Raw genomic sequence first — 23,415 nt, forward strand, 5'->3', positions numbered from 1 at the left:
GGCATACAGAATTGTAAATCATTTATGTCAGGTTCAGACCACATCTTGCTTGTTATCCAAGATGTTTGATGGATGACAGTTTGTTACTATTTACTAGTGTGCTTGTGGCTTAGTAAAGAGAAAAATCTGAAAAAAATAAGACTGGCTGCTGTAACTTTGCAACCTCTCTCAGAAAAGGATTAAAACTGAATTGGAGAAAAGCATGTGAGGGAGGTAACTAAGCAAGTGACATTTGTAGGTAGGGTGAGGTATGCACACAGTCTCTGCCAAAATAAAATGTCAGCATTTTAGTAGTTCTTGTACAGTTGTTTAATGCAGCTGTAACGTCAGGAATTGCTTAACTCACTCGGAAACAATTCCCTTCAGTGAACTTGTAGTTTCTCCATCCAGGAGTTCTAACAGGTTCGTAGTTGTTCTCTCTGCTGTTCTCTAGGCTTAAGGTATATGTGAGTGGGATTTTTGTGTGTGTGTGTGTGTGTGAAAAGAGTGCTGACTGGTACTGGGAGCTGCCTTCTGAGAGTATGCCATGAGGGCGAAGGCTGGGAAAGTGTTTTCCTAGCTACAGGATTGCAGCACTAGCTTTTTAGCAACGTGATGTTAAAACCACACTTTTCCTGGATAGTGTCAGAGTGTCTGGCATTCTGATGCCAATATTTTATAGCATTAGAAAGTATTAGACTTCTAAAAGATTTTTTTTCTATACCAAAAAGCTTTACTGTAAGGCCTGTGTGATGCTTAACAGTTGATTAATTGCTGATGTGATGAGAGGAGAATAAGAGATACATGTAATTAAGGAAATGTGTATGTTCCTGTAAGCAGCTGAAGATGTAATGTTAATCACTTTTGGTATTCTGAGCTAGTTTGTGACACTCTCTGTGCTTATTGATTTGACTAAATTAACTGTTCTGTGTTCAGCTATGGGGCCCCCAACACAAAAAAGACCTGGACCTATTGGAGAGAGTCCAGAGGAGAGCCATGAAATTGGTCAGAGGCTGGAGCACCTCCCCTATGAGGACAGGCTGAGAATTGGGGTTGTTCAGCCTGGAGAAGAGAAGGCTACAGGGAGACCTAATAGCAGCCTTCCAGTGCTGAAAGGGGGCTACAGGAGAGATGGGGAGGGACTCTTGATCAGGGGGTGTAGTGACAGGACAAGGGGTAACGGGTATAAGCTGAAAGAGGGCAGATTTAGATTAGACATTAGGAAGAAATATTTTCCTGTGAGGGTGGTGAGGCACTGGCCCAGGGTGCCCAGAGAAGCTGTGGATGCCCCATCCCTGGAGGGGTTCAAGGCCAGGCTGGATGAGGCTTTGAGCAACCTGGGCTGGTGGGAGGTGTCCCTGCCCATGGCAGGGGGTTGGAACTTGATGATCTTTAAGGTCCTTTCCAACCCAAACCATTCCGTGATTCTATGATTTTGCTAGAGGGTGTTTTTCTGCTTTAGTAAGATCTGTAGAATACTTTGAAGCTGTAAAATTCTGTATTAATACAGAGAAATTTTATAATATTGAAGTGGAATTTGCTTAAATTCAAACACATTGATGAACAAAGCATTTAGTTTGTAAAATCTCATCTTCCTTGCTCATTTCTATTCACAGAATTATTTCTCCTTTAGATGGTTTCCCGTTGCTTTCCTATTTGAGCTTCCTTTCGATGTGCTTAATAACTTTATCACTTCTGACGTAGTCTATCTGTCACACTTAGTTCTCTCCTGCCTCTGTTACCCACCAAAGATCCTAACCTTGCCTTCACACTAGTTACTGGGATGAATGAGTGACAGTTTTCCTGCAGCTCTGTGTGTGATTTGATCTCAGTGAGCTCCAATGCAGGATTGCTATCCTCTTCATACGTAAGCAATTTTTAGAAAGAAAATGTTCTATGTTGACTACTGTGGATCTCTCCAATGTGAAGGCATTATGTTATGTTGCATATTTACCTTTCAAAATGGAATTCCTTGAAGGTAATGGAAGAGGGTTCTGAGGTTACAGAAATGCATCTAATGCTGTTAGCAATAATTCACTTAATTTTGGGGGTTTTTTAAATCTTAAAGAATAAAAACCCAACAAAAAATAAACCCACACCACAAGGCTCCTTTTGATGACGCCTGGGCCTTGAGAGTATGCCTTCATCCAGCACTTTGCTAGAATACTGCCAATATTGAGAGAGTAATCAAAAGTGTATTGAAGAGCTGCTGCATTTGGAAGACAAGATTTCAGAAAGTTACTTTTTCATCCTTTCTGTTTTTCCTTTCTGGCTTTACTTTCATCTGGGATTTTAGCACTAGTTCGTAGTAAAATTCCACCTGCTTTGCTGTGAAATTACTCTTGCTTCCAATTGGAAGTTTGTTATATTGCCTGAATATCTGTATAATGTGATTTCTGTATAGGTAGAATCTTTGCAAGCAGAAATAAAAGAGAAGATGGATGATTACAATAAGCTGTTATTAGAAAAGGAGCAAAAACAGCAAGAAATTACAGCTCGTGATAAAGAGATAGAAAAAATGGTGGCGCAGATACGAGAACTGGAGCACAGCAGTACCAAAGTCTCAAAGACTGTACACTACTTGGAACAACAACTGCAAAAAATGAAGAAAGTGGAAACCGAATTAAAACAAGTAATTTTTAAATACTTATTTAAACGGGAGTGGCATTATGCAGGCAGTGTCTTCATGGGGGATATCAATGGCTGTGTTACAGTCATGTTTGAGCCTATCCCTGGCACCTAGTGGTTGGTTAAACTGTTTTATTAATGGTGGGTATTGCAGGAAGTTTTAAACAAACTGGTTTTATGAGTTATAAGCCTACTTGCTATAGAGACTGCTTTTAGACAGTTGCTTTTACATGGATCAGAGCTGCTCTTTTGCTTCTCTGGAAGTTCCCGAGAAGAGAGTGTTACTGAATATTAAACATCGTGCATCTTCAATAAGTAACTATGCTTGAAATTATATTATCTTAATCGGTAGCTCTTCTTGCTATGTGTCTTTGGAGCCAGATCTGTTTGCCACAGTCAGAAATTTTTAGTGCTTTGTTACTACTGCAGATTTAATCACAGCTTAGAGTTAAGAATTACATTCACTTTAGCAAAAGTGTTTGTCTTTTATCAAACATCTGAGTAACATTTTCTACCTTCTTCAACTAAATGTTTGTTTCCTCCCAACAATTTTCCTTGGTTACGTATTGTTGGTGTGCCTGTCAAGTTTGAAGATTTGAGAGTGGCATGATCTAAACTAAATGTATTTGTTTAATTGCTATCTCTGTAAATATTTGCTTCCATTATTTTTCATTTTAAAAATATTGAACAAAATTATTTTTTTTTGTTTTAGCTTCAGTTAGTGTGATATAGACTAGCCAGTCTTAGTTTATTAGGTACTATTATTCCCATTTATTTGGCACTTGTGAGATTGCATCTGGAGAACTGCTTGGTTTTAGTCTCCCATGTACAAGAAAGACAATTGTGTACTGGAACAATTCTAGCAAAGGACCATAAAGATTGTCAGGGGCTGGAGCAAATTGTTTTTGAGGGGAGGCTGAGAGAAAAGGGTTTGTTTAGCTTTGTGGAGATCTTATTGTTGCCTACAACCACATGATATAAGGTTATAGAGAAGATGGAGTTGGACTTGGATGAGAAGATAGGAGCATAAACCACAACAAGGGAAGTTCCAATTAAATGGTGGGGGGAAACGGTCATACTGGGGCAGCCAAATGTTGAAAAAGGGGCTCAGAGTGGCAGTTGTGTCTCTTGGACATGTTCAGAATTCGGCTGGCCGGAGCCCTGAGCAGAGCCAAGTTGGGTCGGCTTTGAGTCAGAGGTTGGACCAGAGAGGTCTAGAGATTCTTCCCAACTTAAGCTATTCGATAATTTTATCCAAAGATACAAAAGCCATGTCCATTAGCTGTCTGTCTGGCTTGCCTTGGAGTGGATGGAGACAAGCAATTCTGTGCAATGCAAAAGTGCCAACGGAGCTCTAAGAATGATTGCATTTGAAATTTTTCTGTAAAAATACATGTGATGTGGATGGCATTTATGGATTTTTATTGTCCTGCAAATTCCAACATATGAAAAATGTAGGTATTGCAGATTAATGGAGACTACTGCTAATAAAAGCTAGGTGTGGGAAGAGGAATTTTGAATATAAAAGGGTTTATTTTTGTGAAGAATACTGCCTAAACTCGCAGCTAGCACATCCATTTGTCCTGCTGTCATGCACGTGGAGCAGGTCTTTGCTTTCTCTTGGTCCAGTTCCTTTCAGTTGTTCGGGTTGTTGATACATAACACTGACGCTTTTGGTTCAGGTTGTGCTGGGAGGATTGCTCATCCTTTGGCTTGAGATGTTGAAAATGGGGCTCATTTAGGGAGTCTGCTGTCCTACAGATTTTGGTATCGGTGGAAAGAAGATACCACGTTAGACTACATCTTCATGGGCATCCAGAGGAAGGTTTGACGGTGAAGGTGCACTACAGAAAGCTCTGATTTTTGCCTGGGTTGCCACTTGTTTTTGTTAGGTCATTGTAGCAACCTCAGAACATAGCAACTGGAGAATGCTAGGAGAAACTCAACTGTTGTGTGCAGAGCTCTGCTGACACCAGGAGCTACGGCGCGCTTGCTTGTCCGGTAAATGCAGGAACATCTGAGGTCAGGCAGCCCAGTTCTGCAGGAATCCGGATTTGCACATTTTTACTGGAGGTTTGTTGTCAGTGATCGAGGTGAGGTGTAAAATGCTGCAGATAACATCTTATTTTTAGTTGATATAAAAGGAAAAAATGATAGGCTCTGTTTTTGCGGGGGTTTCTTTGTTGCATGTGCCCTTTTTACCACTCATGGAACAGCAAGAAGAGTTTTCATTTTTCCCTTCAGGACAAACAAAAATATTTCTGTGATAGGTGCTTTCCTACCCAAAAAAGTGCAGGTGATGCTTTCATAATTATTATGCTTGTTTTGGTGTTTTTTTTGTTTGGTTGGTTTTTTTTTTTAATCCTGACAGTGACATTAGGAGTGAATGATGCAGCTGTCTCCCCCATAATTAGTTTCCTTTCCTCTTGTGTCCTGGGTGTGCCTGCACTGCCCCAAAGTGGCCAGAAAGCCAGAGGGCACTGGCAGGGGGCTAGCAGGTGGAGATCTGATGGGCGCGAAGGTTTGGACAACTGTTTTAAATGCCTGTTCTGGGGCATGCTGTTCTGATACTGCGGTACAGCGTTAACTTTGTAATTGATTTTTTATTTTGTAATTGATGCTTCTTTCATTTTAAGATCAGAAGGTGCTGTCTGTGTACTCTGGGTCCTAGTTCTCTTTGATTAGAGAAAATATGATCAAATTTTATATTTTTTTTTGGCAAATCCTGAGAGTCTCAAATAACCCTTTTGTTAGCGGTATGTGTTTTGAGCTATGGGCAGATTTAGTGTTGAACAGCAGAGGCACTTACTGCCTTAGCTTTCTTGTCCAACTTTTATTTTATTACATCCTGATACATATGCTTGCTGTTTGGACAACTTCCCAAGTGAAGCTTTCCCCCTTGGACTGACCTAGCTCTTGAGAAGGACAGTGAGAGGAAAGAGGACCAAAGGAGAAGTTTTTAAAATAAATGAATAAAACTACGGTAGCTTGACCGACCACAGATCTGACAGAAACTTAGTGCTGGGGCTTCACATTTGGACTTAACATATTGTGTTTGTAGTAGGGTTTTTGATCTACCCAAAACTCTGTCTCTTAATTTAAATCTCCACCTTGGCAAATGTATGGTATTGTAATAAATTTGGAAATGGCTACAAGAGCAAGAAGGTTTTGTTATTAAATATATAAAACACTGTAATTACAAAAGTGTAATATATCACTGAATGCTATTTTTTCAATTGTTAAACGTGGGTTAGAAAAAATAAAGGGGTAAAAACTTAAGTGAGCTAAAAATGTCTGTTTGTTGTGAATTCCTATTTCTTTATAGGCCAGTGGGTTTATGTGCTTCTTGTACTGGGGTTTGGCAGGGATGATGAAGGGGTTTGGCAGGTTTGTTCTGGTTAGGTGGGTATGTATATTGACGACAATTAATGCTAACATTAAAAAAAATATTTTGCAGGATAAAGAGGCATTGCAACAGCAACAGTACAATAACCTGATTCAGATCTCTGCCCTACAGTCTAAATTGGATGAAGCGAGGCACAGAGTACCAGCAGACGGCAGTTCTGCCCCACTTCTGAAGGAGCAGTTACAGGCAGAGCAGGAAGCACTTCAGATGAAGAAGAGAGAGGTAAGAGTTTTGGTAGGGTCCTGTAGACTTCCGAGTCACTTGCATAATTGCAGAAACATTTTGTGAAAGCTTGTAGTTGGGAATTTAAGCCATTCAAAACCCCAGTGATTAATGTTGTAGTAAATGTGCCCTCTTCCCCAGTATTCGCTGTGTTTGGTGTTAACTAACCTTCCTTTTTCTTGCTTTGTTCTTTTTCATCATCCCCCTGTCTGTCATTTCCCTTCCTACTGGCAATCGTCATGTGATGATTTAATCAACTTTGAGACTGATTGATCAATATTTGTTGTAAACTGATTCCTTTCCTTCCGAAGCTGAAGTGGAGCGGCAGATAGTTATATTTTTGTTTGGCTTGCGAGTGAGCAATAATTCCTTTAAGAACAGAAAGGACAATTACCCCTAATGGTGTGATCTGACCTTCTCTATTTTGTAAGCCACAGAATGTTAGCGATGAGTCCTTGTGCCAAGCTAAGTTGAAACACAGTGTAATTAGTCACATTATTTAGAACTTTTATGGGATCTACATGCGCATATACATCCACCCCCTCCGCTGTATAATTATTATAGTATCCATAATGTACAAATTTACAATCCAGTTTAGGAAAACATGAGTGATCCTACAGTTAATTGTACATCATTGTTTCAAGAGCAGTAAGATGGTAAAAAGTAATTTCTTACAGATGGAAGTTCTATGTCTTTTATGAAGTCAGACTTCAGGAGCCATTAAAAGTTTTTCGTTCTCAAAGCCTGTGTATCTCACTACACATTAAGGCACCAGGTGACAAAAGCTGTGGGTGGCAAGATCATCCTGTTTCCAAATAGCTCTTTGCTCTCAAAGGCTACAAGCAGAGAAATGGGTAGTTGTTGACTCTTTTCCAGGTTGAAGGAGTCAATGCTCAGGACTTTTTTTGATTGCTGGGTTACTGGGATTAAGGAGGAGGAGAATGGTGATTATGTTAACTGCAGGTGATAACATTAGTTAGACATCAAATGCTAACATGTCTCCTATTGATCACATCAATGGTCAAGCCTGGATTGTTCAGAACATAGACTAGCACATCTTTAATGAGCAGTTCCTGGGGGTTTCTTTTGGTGTGGGTTTTTTTTTTTTTTTGGTTGGTTGGGTTTTTTTTTTAAGAAAATGGAAAACCACCTTTGCAGTACTTGGGTTTTGCAGCTGAGGAGCTGGAATACTAGGTCTTACTCTCTTTTTCTGCCTCAATTAATGCAAATTGATTAGAGAGTTTAAATCATAGGATTTGCTGGTTACTTGCTCTCAGTAAGTAAGGTGATGAATAGTTTTATCTTTTCTGCTTAAATAAGAGGACTTAATTGAAACAATGGCATTTTCTTCTTTTTTTTTCAGATTGCAAGCTTGTTAGACCAACTAGAACAATATAAAGATAATTTGAAAAGTAAAAATGAGGAGATATTGCAGCTGAACTTGCAGTTAGAGATGCAAAAAAACCTTAGCACTACCAGCATCAGCCAGCTTCAGTTAGAGAATGCACACCTGAAGGTAGGTTTCCTTAGCTTTAGTGTGCACCAGCTCAGAGACCTCCTTTCCTGGGTGTTGTGGTCTTCATCTGGTGATGTTATAAACAGATACTTAGTTTGTTTCACTTGTCAAGGGGATATTGCATTACTGTTACAAGGCTATCGCTGGTGATTGTAGAAGAAAAAAACCCTGATATTCCAGATTCATGCTCATGGCATTATCTTCTGAGTCATTTGATTTAAATAAAAAGCTTAGCTTTTTTCTAGCCCTGGCAGATGATGAACCACAGTGTTGTCATTTAGTAAGCACCGTTTTGTGTGTATTCCTGACCTCTACAACCATTAGAGATGTTACAAGTTAGACAACTGGTTGGTTGTCAGTCTGGCAACTAGAGTGTTCATCTCTTAGCTTGAAAGCTGAGAAATGTTGTGGCAATCTAAACCAGTGCTACAGATCTAAACAAAGTAGCTGTAGTTGTGTTCTTGAGTTCTTTAACATTATAGTAAAGAGGAGAATGTTTAAATAAAGCCCTTGGTTCTGTTCTGCCATTAGCTTGGGAGAGAAAGTAAGGCCTTTCTAATGAGATTGCTGTTTTTTCTGATCAGGAGGATCTAACAAAACTTCATGTGAAGCAAAATCAGGACCTGGGTATTAGTGACTCCTCAGCTTTGTCATTCCCCCAAGCACTACTTGAAGAAAAGAATCAAGAAATCGATCACTTGAATGAGCAGATGAAGAGGCTCCAGCATGAACTAGAGAATACTCTGGAGAATAAAGTAAGAGTACTTATATGTTGATTGCTTGATTTTGAGGGAAGCAAGGTATACAGAATCTTATTGTAAATTAAATCTGTTTGATAATTCTCTTAGGAAAGTAGAGAGTATTCTGAGTAGCTACCAGCTGAAGTGTGCAATTCTTCCTGCTCCTAAATGTGTGAATTAATGCCTGCGTGGTTCAGAAGAAAAATGTCATTTAAACTCAATGTGCAATAGTAATTGTGCCTACATACAGTAATATTAAGACCTTATCCTTTTGCTCAGGTTGTGGAAGACCAAAAATCTGAAATTGAAGAACTCAGATCACTTGTCGAGCACCTTCGCGGTGACCAGGAAAGGCTGCGTAAGGACAAAGATGAAGAGGTAGAGCAACTCCACGGAGTAATTGAGAAGCTTCAAAAAGAGCTGGCACAACTTGGACCAGTATGTCATGAAGTTAGTGACAACCAAGATGATCTCTATCAACTTGCATTGGGAAAGCCAGTGGAAAACCTTCAAACTGAGTTGAGGAAGGGACTGGCAGATTGTCAGGGTGATATTGATCCAAACAGAAGAAATGCCTTGCTACTCTCCGAAGTGGGAGAACTTCAGGAGGAGCTAGAGCTTGTCTCAACTGTTAGAGAAGCTCTGCAGCAGCAGCTGGAAGAGAAGGAATTGCAGTTCAAAATGGAAGTGGAAATTTTGGAGAAAAAATGCCAAAAATTACGAGAGTCATCAGAGCAGCATGTTTCAGAACTAACCTCTCTGCGAATGCAGTATGATGCACTTCAGGAAGAGTACAGCCTTTTCCAAACACGTTTTTCTCAGAGAGAGGTTGAAGCAAGGATAGCTTCTTCTCGCATTCAAGAACTTGAAGATACTGTGAAAGAAAGGGAAGCAAATATTCTAGAGAAAGATATGCAAATGAAGACAATGGCAGATCAAAGAAAAGCTGACACAACAGAATTGCAATACTTAACAAAAAAGGCAGCAGAGCTTCAAACCGAGTTGGAAAAGAGAGATGCAAGTCAGGCTCAAGATGTTTATAGTCTTCAGTTAGAAGCTTCTAGACTTGATTTCCAGGTGCAAGCACTGAATCAGAAAGAAGTAGCTTATCAGAGAGAAATCAATGAACTGCAAGGTAGTACTGCAAAACTGAAAGATCAAATCGAGGCATATGTGAAAGAGCTTGAAGCCTTACGATTGGAAAGAGGTGAACTTATTTCACAGTTGGAGTCGTATAAGCCAAAGGAGCAACGTGATCATAAGGAGACTAACCTTCTCAAGCGATTCTGTCGGAGAGAAGGAAAAAGCGAAGCCCGTAAAAAAGGAATGGAGGAATTGGAAGAACTGGAAGCAAATGTTGGTCAGTCATTTGCAGTACTGACTTCCCCTACTGATAAACTGGTATGTGATTTGTTTTTTCATAGAATTATTTGGTTTTTTTTTTAAATAATCCAACTTTGTGTCATATGAAGCTCTATAGTTTCTCCTTTTTAGTGCTGTAAGAAAGGGTGAAGATGAGTACTGTGGCATAAAAAACAGCTGTGGTGAGCCTGTTCGAGGGTCTGTCTATCTTTGTGTACTTTCTCCAGCAGTGGCTAGAGGCAGATGCCCGGAAGGTCTAAAAACAGTGCAAGGATACATCAAAACCTAATCCAGCCAGTTTTTCTGAGCTGGATATGGTTTTGGATATAGATCCTAAGGTATGTATTGGGTGTAGGTGGCAAGGTGTTGGCAGTGGGGGAGCTGCAGTGTGGCCTCTATGAAAAAAGGCTGGGGCTTGCTCCATGCTGGGTGCAACTGGTTCCACTGTAGGATGCAGCTGAGCCCATCAGCCGTGTGTGTGGCACCGCTGCGGAAACACATTTAAGAAAGTGGGGGGGAGATGTTGCAATGTTTGTCTCTGTTTCTTGCCATCCAACTCTATTTTAGTGGCAATAAATTCAATAAATTTCCACAAGTCAAGTCTATTTTGCCCATGAGAGTAATTAGTAGGTGATATCCTTGTCTTTATGTCTGCCCATGAGCTCTTTCCATCTTATTTTCTCCCCTTGATCTGTTGAGGAGGGAGAGTGAGAGAGCAGCTGGGTGGGCACCGGGCAGCCAGCCAAGGGCAACCGACCACGAGCTACTAGAACTTCGTTTGCCATGCTTTATGGCTGTCTTGGAGAACTACTTGAAAATACTTTTTCATTAATCTTTTATTTAAAAAAAAAATCTTTATTAATTGTGACTCTCATATTTACTCTGAATCTTTTCTAGAACCATTTGTTCCAGATAACCTAATGTGAAGTTTCAGAAAGCAGTAGGACCCAGATGACCTGTTTTCAGAGAGCTGTAGTTGGCTGTCATATAGCAACTTATCATAGAATCACAGAAGGGAAAATATTCTTTGTAAACTTACTGTCTTTTAAGACTGGCTTACAGAGGTGATAAGTCGTAGTAAGAGGGTTTACATGCAAAGAGTTTCTGAGTGCTTAGGAAAGGAAAAAGGTTAAGTGTTAGGCTTGCTTATGTGGTTGTAGGGGGTTGTGACTGCCAGTACGATATGGGTATAAAAATCCCAGGTGGTTCACTTATACTTGCCCCTTTGTTGTGGGAAGGGAAGATGGCTTTTCAGTACCAGGTAGAAATGATGGTTTGTAGGTAGAATTATTGGCTTTCTAAGTGATGCAAAATAACTGAGCTTTAATATTGGTATCACTAGTGGTAAAAAGCTACTTGCAGAGTTACTGTGATGTTACAGAATGTTTCATATTACTTTGCCATTTTGCTTCATAGCCCAGCAATCATAACAGGATGCAGTTCTTAATTTTAAAACCTATTCAGTAATAACAGTGGGTTTTCATTAGGCTTTTGTCTGTTATCTTTGAGCTATACTGGTGTATTTAGGATGTATCTTATTTAAATTGTACTTGAATTCCATCTCTGCTTATTTAAAGAATTGATAGGGTAATTACTAAGCAGGATCACTTATGTTTACTTTTTAAGCAGAAATGAAGGATGTAGCTAGGCAAAATGTGTGATCGTTACTGGTGTTTGCATTTTTATTTTTATCTGCCTCTACAGGACTCTTTCAAGTTGTAATAGCCACGTAGTAGTAGTAGTTACCCATGAAGGTCAGCTGTCAGCTTTTTGGTGGAACAGTCTTTCTCTTGTCCATAGTAAAAGGACAGCTGCCTGATCTCAGTTTAGTAACGGTTATTTGTTAGAAGTTTACATTACCAGAATATCCTGTATGAGTTCCAGCCAACTGCATTATTTATGCTTTTTGTTATGTAAAATACATATGCAGTGTGAGGTGCATGCACAACTTTAAAATCATAGTTACTGTAGACACAATTTGAGAATATATGGAAAGTATACCATGCATATGAATATGGAAACGGCTCATTTAAAAATATATTTTTGCTTTAACTCTCCCTGCATTGTGTTCAAAGGTTGCGAACACTTCACAGAATGAAAAGAACTTAATTGTCAAGATGGCATCTCGTAAAGAAGAACTTAATTCTGAATTAGGTTCAGCAAAAAAGGAGGCAGGATTCAGTGAAGAGAGAACTGGTAAAATTTTGAAGGACATAAAGGTATGCTGGAATTCTGGGGGCAGTTAAATTATTTAAAAATCACTTTTCAAGTAGAAACTTTGATTATGTAATGTTTAAATTCATGTATATATGTCAGTATATGTATTTCCATGTTTAAGTGCAGAAAGTTTTAAAGTAGGCTGAGGAGGGGTGATTGTTGAAGTTAGATTACTTACTTTGACTCAATATATTCTCTTCTATGTCTTCAAACATTCATTACAATATACCTTTTCCTATGGACCTAGCTCATCCCAGTATAAAGAAAAGATTTGGTTTAGAGTATTGACTGAGCAAGATCGTGACCATGAGCCTGAGAGTTGGAGAAGGGGAAAAATAACAAGATTTGGGTACTTCTGTTCTAGTATGGATTAGCTAAACACTATTATACAGAACATCTGCAAAAGAAAAGCAGTGACTGCAGCTTGGAGTACTGACAGAAAATCTGTATGAGATTAAGCAGCTCTTTACTTAACCCTGAAGAGTAAGTGAGAGTTGGTTCAAATTGTTAGCACTGACAAGCCTTTGTATCATAGTGAACATAACATACACAAATGCGGTGTTCTTAGAGGAGCAAAGAAACCCCCTGCAGTTATTCTTGGGTTCAAAAGTGGGAACAATGTGAAAATTAGGAAATGTATTAAAATGAAAGCAGGAGGAGCAGCTGAAAGGGTGAAGTACTTGCAGCTAGCACTAGGCTTAAAACAAGCTAGGACTCATTAGCTAAGATGGATGATTAACACAAAAGGGTTAAGCTGACGGTCTAAAATGAGAGAGAGAAGAATTATTCACTGTACCTTACAGTGTAAGAAGTATGGAGGATGCAATGAAATTTGCATGGTGGCAGGTTTAAAATAAACTAAAATAAATATCTCTTCAAACAGTGCGTCATTTAGATTCTTAGCCACAGTATCTAAGAGGTCAAAAGAGTAATTTTATCTTCAAATGACTATAGGTGAAGTGATTGAAGAAAAAAAAAAAAAACAATCAATGTCAAACAGAAAGATGTTGACTGCGTGGGTGACCTGGGATGTGTAGATCTTGGATGGCAGGGAGCTGGGCAGGCATGCTCGGGGAGGGACCACTTTGCAAGGACAGGGTGAAGCTCTGCTGTCTGGCAGGGTTCCTTTGCAGAAAAAATTGTTCTCATCTCGTTAAACCCTCCTTGAGATGATGGCAGTAAAAAGGGCAGCAAGGAGGGAAAGCAGCCTCCTGTTAAAGCAGTGGGTGGGCCAACCTGGGAGGAGGCTTTCAGAGGATTTGCTGCCTGGGGCACCAAAGATGAAAAGGTGGAGGGAGCAAGGCAGCCAGACCTTCTACACGAGTCATGGAGGCATTAGAAGAGAAGCAGGATCTTGGCGTGCTCGCTGTATGCTCTGGAGTCTCTCTTCTGCCACAGAAGTGGCACACCCTTTGCCATGAGCACACCTGAGCCTGCTTTTCCCTTCAGAGTGTCTATAGGAATGGCATCATAAGCCCTGGAGTTACAGCAAATTGGGCACTAGCCTTGGGGTTCCTTAATCACTTGGCAGTGACAAGTCCTACCACACTGTGTCCCTGAGGTTATGATGATGAGGGTAAAGATATTTTCATGATGTGGTTCAGAGATGTTCCATTTTGATGTCAGCCTCCAGGTGGAGCAAGTAACAGGTTTAGAGGCTGAAAGACAGGAAGGTTCGACTTCTGGAGCAAGCAGTGGGACTTGTTGAAGCAGTGGCTCTGCAGCAGCAGCCTTTCCAGAGTGTCCGTGACAAACCTGCTTGTTGAGAAGAGCGCTAAGGTCATAGGAAAAAAATATTCAGTAACTTCAAGGGAAGGGAAGAAAGCTCTTTGTATTTCCTTTATATAGAAATAAGACTAAATGAGAGCCCTGGTAGCATGGTAGGCAAGGGTAGGATCACAGAATGGTTTGGGTTGGAAGGGATCTTAAAAGCCCATCCAGTCCCACCCCACCTCCCACTAGCCCAGGTTGCTCAAAGCCTCATCCAGCCTGGCCTTGAACCCCTCCAGGGATGGGGCATCCACAGCTTCTCTGGGCACCCTGGGCCACTGCCTCACCACCCTCACAGGAAAACATTTCTTCCTAGAAATGTATCCTAGATGTATCTGCACACTCCATGGCACAGTAGGGACGTTATTCAGGTGTCTCTGCAGTTTGAAGGTGGACGTCTAGCCTTGGCCTGGTCAGTGACCATGCCCTCACACTATGGGAAAGATGTAGGAAAGCTTCTGAGGCCGTTCAGATACCCAAGCCCTGAGGCTGAAAAATAGCCAGTTGTGTGCAAAGATTACAAGAACTGAGGAAGATGGACCCGAGCTGGGTCCGTGCTAGCTGTGTTTCCCCGGTGGCCTCTGTCAGAGATGGTGGTTGGGTAGAAAGTCTTTGGTCTGACCTCGTGTGGCTGGCTTTATGGAGTAGAGTTTGAGAAACGGTCTGCAGTGTTGCTGATCAGCAGAGACCTAAGTTTGTGGTTTGATGCTTGGAAAAATAATTTTTAAAAATGGGTATAGTAGCCCTGTGGGAACAGGATGCTAAAAGGTACAAGTATGGCCTTCCCAAAATGTAGGATATAGCATGTTGGTATGTATGGCTGCTGTGTGTCTGACATGATGGGACATGTGAATCCGTGCTGCTCTTCCTTCAAGTGACTAGAAGCAGATGGTCAACAATTTATCCTGTGTTGAAATGGCAGGCATGAGAACCATCTGTAGACTTCTTAACCATTTTTTCCTGGTGCTCTGGGTCAGGAATTAAACCTTAAGATAGTTCAGGAGATTTGTCCAGTTAGGAAAGCAACAGGTTTTGATTTCTATTTATTTGAAAGTAGGAAGATTTATCTACACAGCTACAAGGATTACTCGTTTTTCCTGTTTGATACAAAAGTCAGCTCTGCAGAAATACATCTGCCTATTGTACAGATTTTTTTTTTTCTGCTATTGATGATATGCTTGTTAAAAGGCCTGGGTAGCTGGCATGTAAGATATACTAAAGTGTCGGATCATTTTTACATAAAACCTGGAAATTATAATAGATAAAACTATTAAATTTGAGAAGACCTTTTTAAATACATGTTTTTCAGTTTGCAAAATCATATTTAAATTCCATTAAACGATTATGTGTTATTTCATTGTAGGAAAAAGATGAAGGTATGTTTGACTTGACAACTCGCAATATAAATCCAAAAACTCAAATTAAGCAATCACAAGAAAATGTCTTGACTCAGGAATTGGACGTGATCAACAACTCTGAGGAGAAGCAAGATTTGAAAAAGCATTGCCAGCAAATGTTGGAAATTCATCAAGCTCCTGAATCTCCAAAACACAATTTGAACATAGGCAAAGACACTTTGAAAGACTTTGAGAACTTCATTGCAGGTATGGCTTCATGGGGCTCACCTGAGATTGTGAGAAAGCAAGAAACAAGCATGGAACTTCAGCCACTGCTTCATCTGACTCCCTTTTCGGAAGCTGAAAGCACAGATTTTGAAACAATGCACAGCAGGTCATCCGTGCAAGAAGATAATTCTGTATTGCTGGGATATTCTAACCTGTATGAAAATGGCAGTGAGGAAGCAGCAGTGGGAGTAGACAGAGGATCTCCAGCTTTCTCTGAAAGTACCTACTCTGTTGACGATGACCAAGATATGGAGAAGAAGATTTTGGTAAGTGATATTTCATGTCTGATTTAATTCTAAATAAACAAGACTGCTCAGCTCTGTCCCCCTCAGATCATTGTTGGACCGTTGGCTCCAAGTAGTAGAAACTTACAAACGGAGAGAGGTAGGTCCACCTAATGTTCTGGACATACGATTGTTAGTTCCTCTCTCACTGTCAGGTAGTGGAGCAAATTCTGGCCAGTATTAATACACTGTTTACTGGTGCTGGTAATAATTGAAAACAGTCTTCCCAAACCTAACATGGATCAATAAGCTGGCTTTGTGTCTTGCACATCTGTACGCTGCTGGTGTGGTGTCAGTAAAAATATGATTATTGCTCTTGTGCTCTCAGATTTGTTGAGAGCACTCTTCAAATTCTGGTACTTTTGCAGTGATGCTATATGGAAGTAACTGATAAATTTGTAATGATACTTCAAGTAATCGAGCTAAAACCTGTAAAACTTTTTTGCTACCACAGTACTCAATTTACTGTAACAGTTCTGCACTTACACATATCTGTTGTTGAGTGTTAGTCAAGACTGGTTCAAAACTAGAGAACAGAGGTTTTTCTTTTTAATATAAATAGTTTATATTTTTGTGTCTGCATCATTTCACAGGAAGATAAAGTCTGTACTTGAGAAAATTAATCTCTGATGGTATATTTTTGTGCCTTGCTTTTGAAGGGCAGTTAATTACAAATACACATTTGTTTTTTAAGACTATTGAAAGGGATAAAAAAATGAGATGGAATGGCTTCCAGTGAGCAGCAATGTTGTATTCATCGTGGTATTTGCATCTCTGACACTATAATCAAGTAGGCATTTGCTAAAATCTATAGTAGTTACAAAGTTGTTACAAATGCAGAAAACTCTACAGCTGGATTCAGTAAACTAAATTAATGTGAAAAATTATTTCCAAGCAGATGAGAGAAGCTGATAATCTAACTTTAACCCCTTCTGATTTGCAAGATGATGTCAGATCAAGAGCATCTTCCATAGATGCAATGAGCAATGGACACGGCAGCAGTAAGTTTAACTTTGTTTGTAGATTCCTTTCACCTTTGTTAACTTCAGTATTAAAATATTATAATGTTTCCTCTTTCTCCCATTTCTTTTACTGTACACAAATACATACACAAATCTTTTATTTGAAAGCCATGCCTTTGTCAGGTGGTTCTTTGTTTAGAAAGACTTGTATGGTTCTGCTAATGGAATTCTGCTTTTACCTTTTCATCTTTATATATTGAAAAGGAGCCATGGGGTTTTAGTGAGTCCTGACTAAACTACAACACTTTCTCTGGTGCTAAAGGCAACTTCCAGCCTTTTTGCTTGTTTAAATTAGTTGAGATCCCAACCAGCTAGCTTCACCTCACCCTTCATTCACACATAGGAGAGGAAATCATGGTTATCTTGCAAGCAGTTATTCTGGTTTCCAGTTCTTCTCATCTTTGTAATGCTTGTGGGGACGGGGGGGGCTGTCTCTTTCTCCAGATACCGGCTCAAATTTGGCAGGTAAACTAAAGCAGGAGCTGCAGACGTCAGACCACCTAGATGCTAGTTTCATGGCTTACCTGCGGTATCGTGGAATGTTTCCAGATATTATGGAATTAATGAGAGAAAAGGAAATACTTTCACCACAGCTGAAGGTAATATATGATTAGTAAAAGCATACCAGCAAATGAAAATTGAAACAACGAAAAAACAAAATACTAATATAAACCAGAGTTAGCTTCTACCTTTGCCCTGTAAACTCTTCTGTAATAGTTTGAATTTCAAGTTGATTATGGTTCTTGAGTCATTTTTGCATCTCTCCTATAACAAATTTACTGACATTTGTCTTGCTTGTACTTTCTAGAATTGAAAAAGTTTGGCTAGGACAGCACTGGTCATGTTCCAGAATGTGGCAGTACAAGGACTGATTGATCTGATTTATGGGCTTGTCTTGGAGGCTTGGCAGAAAGCTGTTTCCTAAGTAACCACAGCTGGCTGACATTGTGCTCCTCTGCCTAGTCTTGTCATTCTGATATGATGGAGAGCTGTGGAAACACCACTGGAAAGTGGGGAGGGATCTTTCAGAGTCAGTTCAAGGAGCATGAAGAATATATAGAAGACTGAGCAGTGATCACTTCACTCTAGTCAGTAAGGCAAGTTTAAGAAAGTATATGCCTGGGACTCCTTGGTTTGGTGCTGCAGCTGAACAAGCTCTCGGCCATTCCGGGAATTCCAGCTAGTGAAAGGGAGAAATTCCGTGCTCCAAATCATCTCATCTCTGAGGCTGGCGAGAAGTATGTGTGTAAGTGCAGTAGGCTACAGGAGTTTGAATAGTTGAGGAAACTTGAGTAGTAAGAAACTAGAAGAAATACACTTCCTAGAAAGTCAACGCTGCCTCCTAAAAAGTTTAGCAGATTCTTTCAGCTTGCTTTTAGCAAAATGAAAGAAAATCTGTGCAATGAAGGAAGGCTGTGCAAGGGGAAGGTAAACCTGAATTAAAACTCAAGCTGACTGGCACAAGGAACTCACAAGATGAAGGAGATTGGACCTTCACCTCTGCTCGAGGCAGAAGGAAGAACCTTCCCCCACCCTCTGAAGTGCCCTTTTGTAACAGACATGATGTTCTGGTGTTGGAGAATGAAGAGCACGCTGAGTAACTGGCATGATCAAGGAAAAGCCAGCCATGAAAAGGTGATGCAACCACCCACTCGCATTAGAAGCAGTGCCACCAGAAAAACACACGAAGTATTAGTAACTGGAGATTCCCTACTGAGAGGCACTGAGGCACTGGCCATGCAGACAATTTCTCTAGAGAACGTCATTGCCTACCAAGAGTGTGTATTCATGACATTGCTGAGAGGCTGCCAAGCCTGGTGAACACTATGGATTATCATCTGCTCCTACTGTTCCATGTAGGGTCTAACAATACTGTAACAAGGCAACTTGGAACCATGAAAAAAGACTGTACGTCCCTCGGATCACTGTTAAAAGGATTGGGAACACAGGTGGTATTCTCCTCTCAGTCAGAGAAAGGGGCCCAGGATGGAGGACATGAACAGGCGAATGCCTGGCTCTGTAGCTGGTGTTATACTCAAGGTTTTGGTTGCTATGGTCATGGATCTACCTTTGAGAAGCTGGGTCTGTTGGGAGCTGAGGGGATTCACCTGACCAAGTGGGATAAGAGCATCTTCACACTCAGCTGGCCAAACCTATAAGGAGAAGGGGATGGAGTTTTGAGCAACAGAGAAGAGACAGAGACTGCTGATATAGGGAGCCAACAGGGAAATGCCTGTGAAATCATTGAATCAGGGAATGGTTTGGGTTGGAAGGGACCTTAAAGACCATCTAGTTCCAACCCCCCTGACACGGGCAGGGACACCTTCAACTAGACCAGGTTGCTCAAAGCCTCAAAGGAACTGGGGCTTCTTCCTTCAAAAAGGTGACACAGTTGACAGCCCAAGTGAAGTGCCTCTGTACCAATGCATGTAGCATAGGTAACAAGCAGGAGAAGCTGGAAGTCACCGTGCAGGCAGAAAGCTACGATCTAATTGATCTCACTGAAACGTGGTGGGGCAAATCGCACGACTGGAGCAATGCAGTCCATGGCTGTAAACTCAGAAGAGATAGGCAAGGAAGGAGAGGCGGGGGAGTTTCTCTTTATGTTAAAAAAAAAAAAAAAAAAGAAATTTTAAAGGGGGGGGATTGATTGTAATTGTACAGTGGTATCTTTGAAAAACAGAGTAGAGTCAGGACCCTGAATCTTAGGAGAGCAAGCTTTCAGTTGTTTAAGCAATTTGTGGATGGGACTCTCAGGGATAACGGAGCAGAACAGAGCTGGCAGCTATGTAAGTACAACTTTACTCATAGAGCACCAGAGTCACGTGTAAGAAATCAGACAAGTAAGGCAGGAGACAAGCATGGCTGAGTAAGGACCCCTTGGATGAACTGAAGTGTAAGAAGGAAATGCACAGACAGTAGAATTGGGGATATGTAACCTGGGAGGAATAAATAGACACTGCCTGGATGTGTAGGGATGGGATCGGGAAAGCTGAGGCACAGCTGGAGGAGAATGTGGCAAGGAATGTGAGGAAGAATAATCAGAAGGCTTCTATAAGTACATTGGACAGAAAAGGAAGATTAAAGAAAATGTGTCTGTACACACATGTGATAAATAAGACAGAACTAGTGACAACTGACAAAGCTGAGGTACTCAAATTTTTTGCAAAGTTTTCACTGGCAATCGTCCTTCTCACATCTTAAGTCCCTGAACCTCAAGACAGGGACTTGGGGAACAAAGTCCCTCCCACTGTAAGAGAAGATCAGATTCAAGACCACCTGAGGAATCTGGATATACACAAGCCCATGAGACCTGAAGAGATGAATCCTGGGGTTCTGAGGAAATTGGCAGGTGTAGTTACTAAGCCACTCTCCATCAGTTTTTAAAATCATGGCAGTCAGATAAAGTCCCCAGTGACTGGAGAAAAGGGAAACATTACACCCATTTTTAAAAAAGAGTAATAAAGAGGACCCTGGGGACTGCTGACCTTTCAGCCTAACTTCAGTGCCTATTATGAGATCCTCCTGGAACTTATATTGAAGCATATGGAACATAGGAAGGCAATTAGATACTGCCAGCATGGCTTCACCAAGCAACCTCATCAAATGAAAGATGTCCCCATGCCCATGGCAGGGGGTTTGGACTAGATGATCTTTAAAGGTCCCTTCCAACCCAACCCATTCTATGATTCTGTATCTAAAAGGTTAATAATTCTCAAAAAGCATAGTTTTGTAGACTCCATGGAAGAGGTGAATTTTATTTCATCTTAAGCAGAGAAGTTTTTTTAGTTTCTTTCTTGGATCATCAATCTAGACTTACTGGCTGTAAGATCTGAGTGGATATTCCAGTACTGGATGTTTAACTTGAAGGCTTTAGTGTGCTTCTGTTGTTAATATTTACTAAAGGTTTTCGTTGTTTGGCATTGTTTCTTGAAGTAATCACTATTTTGATTCCAGTGACAGAAAAGCAACTCACATTGGTTCAAAAGGCATTCAAAAAAGTGCAAAGGGAGAATATCAAGAGTTAAAGAGAAGTACTCTGTTTTGTTGTTTTTAAAGTGAGTAGCAATGTGAGCAGCTCCATGTAGAGGCTGGGATATCTCTGATGAGCTGCACACAGAAAAGGACTTAAATCTCCTGTGACCTTCTTTGAAAAGAGACCAGGAAACATCTGTGCATGATGTAATAGTTTGTGAGCAGAGAATGTGTTTAAAAGAGATTATTTTGCCTGACAATGTCAGAGGAAACATTTTCCACTATGTAAATTATTAAGAGTTGATTATTTTGGGAGATGTTATTTGTACATAATCTGCTAAATTAAGCCAAAGTTGTCTAAATAGGTAATTCAGTTTTCTGGCATCACTGGGGTTTAGTAACATCGCTTCAGACTTGATAGAATTTAATTTAATTTATTCCTAGGAAAATTAACTAAATAGCTCAAAACCAGGAAAGACAAAGTACAGTCCTTTGGCTTAAGTGCATGTTAAAATGTTGATGTGCACAGCGATAAGATGCGCTGGCTGAAGCTGCCCTTTGTACTTTAACGTTGTGAACACAGTATTTAAGAATACAGCTGCCACTGTGTTCTTAAATGTTGACCTCAGTTGTTAGGAGATACAGAGTGAGCCAACAGAGAATTTCTATGTGTGTGTACGTGTATTCTTAGCTTATGGAGTATGCCAATAGGAGGGCAGATCTGCGGGTCTTTGTCACCGCCTCGGACAGCTGCCTTACTTTTGTTGTCTAGTCCTGTCCCATCCTACTCGTACACCGTCAGGATGCTGATGCCTGTTTCCTAATATTATGCATTATGGTGGGTTTTTTTCCTTCTCAGACTGTGCTGAAGATGGTATATGAGGAGAGCTGCAAAATATTGGCTTTGTCAGAACATCCTTTTGGTTTTAAGGAGCTGAAAAATGTTCATCAGAGCAGAGCGGTGATGGAGGGATGGCAGAAGGAGGGCTTAGCCTTGCTGGATGCTATACAGTCACTGAAAGATTACCTTAGCAAGGTCACAGATAGAGGAGACAAGGTATGACAATAAAAATACCTTTTACATATATATATATATAGAAACGTATATTGTTATGTAGTTAGTGTGTGTGTATATATATGGGTATGAGGAACAAGGGGCTCTTTCTAAGGTATGAACAGGCATCTTTAAACACCTTTGGCCTTTGGTATCCTCTTACACAGTAGATGAAAGACAGTAGGTTAGAGATTGAGGGAAATGCCACTTTTAAAAAATATTCATTTTTTTTTTTAACAGGAGCATTCAGGTATTGCTGCTGACTGGAGAGGAGAACTTCTGCAAGCAGTACAGAGTGTGTTGGAGAAGGAGAGAAATGTGCTGCAAATTGACTTGAAGTCTCACTTCTCCAACCCTGGGTCTGGTGATGAAGGTTCATTAGTGGAAAAACTGGAGTATATCATGAAACAACAAGTAAGAACACCTCTTAAAGTCTTCTGCTTATAAACCACTTCTTCTATTCCCTCATATTTTTTTAAGGTTTTTACAGGTTTATTACTTCTGTTGTTAAATCTTATCTTGTGCATTAATCTGGATTGTGTGGGATCAGAAGGCTTTTACAGCCTATGTTTTGGTACCATTTTTCTCAAGGTTTGTATATTGTGTTACAAAGCCTATTGATTATTTTATCTGGCATCCAGAAAAAGTGGTGCCCTGGAGATTGTGATAGTGAAAAGGAAATATTTGATAAAAAGGGAAGGAGGGGGAAGGGTTACCTATTGAGCTAACTGAATCTGTTTGGGATTTTTTTGCTGATAATATTTAGGTTCAGACCAGCTGGTTTGTTTTAACTATGATGTATAAACTGTTATTAACTATTACTCTATTTGGAATCTAGTGAAGTGGGGTTTTCTTAATGTTAACATGAAACATGAACTTAGTCATTTGAAGTTGCCTCCATATAAAGCTTGTACTGCAAGGTCTTCTCTAGGGTTTATCTTTGTAAAAACTATGGACTAGTCTTGTAGGTTTAATAGGACTTGGTTCATTTTCAGGAGGAGCAGAGGCAGATGGTTGTTGAGCACCTTTTCTCCTCAGACCGGAATAGTTTGCTCTCTGAAATACAGGACCTCCAAGCTCAGCTACGCATGACACACCTTCAGAACCAGGAGAAGCTACAGCAGTTACAGGACATGCTTACCAATGCGGAAGATCATGGGAGCAAACAAGAACACCACCTTCGGAGGAAAGGTAGTAATCACCAAGTTCTGGTTATCTGGTCTTCCATGGCAGTTCTTTCCTTTTCTACTTAGAAGAGAAAAGGCAAAAAAAGATTGTTCTGCAGAGAAGCAGATGCTGTACAATTCTTCAGTTTTACTAATGCACTCAGGTTTCCTGTGATTTTAGCAGAGGAAGGAATTCTTCTTTTTTGTAATATTGGTAGTTAAAAAGCAGTGAAAGTCAAAGAGAAGCTTTAAAATAACCCAAAACAATAGGACTGAAGGGTGATTGAAAAGCAATTAATTCTCCAGACGAGAACACTTTAATACAGCTAATTTTTTTTTCCCCAATTTGAACAAATGTAACAGATAACATATTGTCAAATTCTCTAATACAAATAACTGTTAACATTTTCTTATCCTAGTTGAATTATTAGAATATAAGCTTCAGCAGG

General features: G+C 40.2%; 1 protein-coding gene across 1 annotated transcript in view; it reads left to right on the top strand.

Moving 5' to 3' along the window:
* PCNT (pericentrin) overlaps positions 1–23,415 on the top strand; it is a gene marked incomplete at both ends in the record, with an annotated part of 89,356 nt that overhangs the window by 51,484 nt on the left and 14,457 nt on the right. Inside the window, 11 exons of the mRNA XM_010080599.1 lie at positions 2,384–2,611; positions 6,065–6,235; positions 7,599–7,751; positions 8,339–8,506; positions 8,771–9,892; positions 15,204–15,731; positions 16,645–16,750; positions 17,216–17,370; positions 21,606–21,803; positions 22,796–22,991; positions 23,386–23,415. The exon at positions 23,386–23,415 is cut by the window's right edge and continues 205 nt beyond it. Of these exons, the coding sequence (XP_010078901.1) occupies positions 2,384–2,611; positions 6,065–6,235; positions 7,599–7,751; positions 8,339–8,506; positions 8,771–9,892; positions 15,204–15,731; positions 16,645–16,750; positions 17,216–17,370; positions 21,606–21,803; positions 22,796–22,991; positions 23,386–23,415 (3,055 nt within the window). The remainder of the gene's footprint in view (positions 1–2,383; positions 2,612–6,064; positions 6,236–7,598; positions 7,752–8,338; positions 8,507–8,770; positions 9,893–15,203; positions 15,732–16,644; positions 16,751–17,215; positions 17,371–21,605; positions 21,804–22,795; positions 22,992–23,385) is intronic.

The sequence above is a fragment of the Pterocles gutturalis genome, unplaced genomic scaffold (assembly GCF_000699245.1).
Source record: "Pterocles gutturalis isolate BGI_N339 unplaced genomic scaffold, ASM69924v1 scaffold23904, whole genome shotgun sequence".
NCBI lineage: Eukaryota > Metazoa > Chordata > Aves > Pterocliformes > Pteroclidae > Pterocles > Pterocles gutturalis.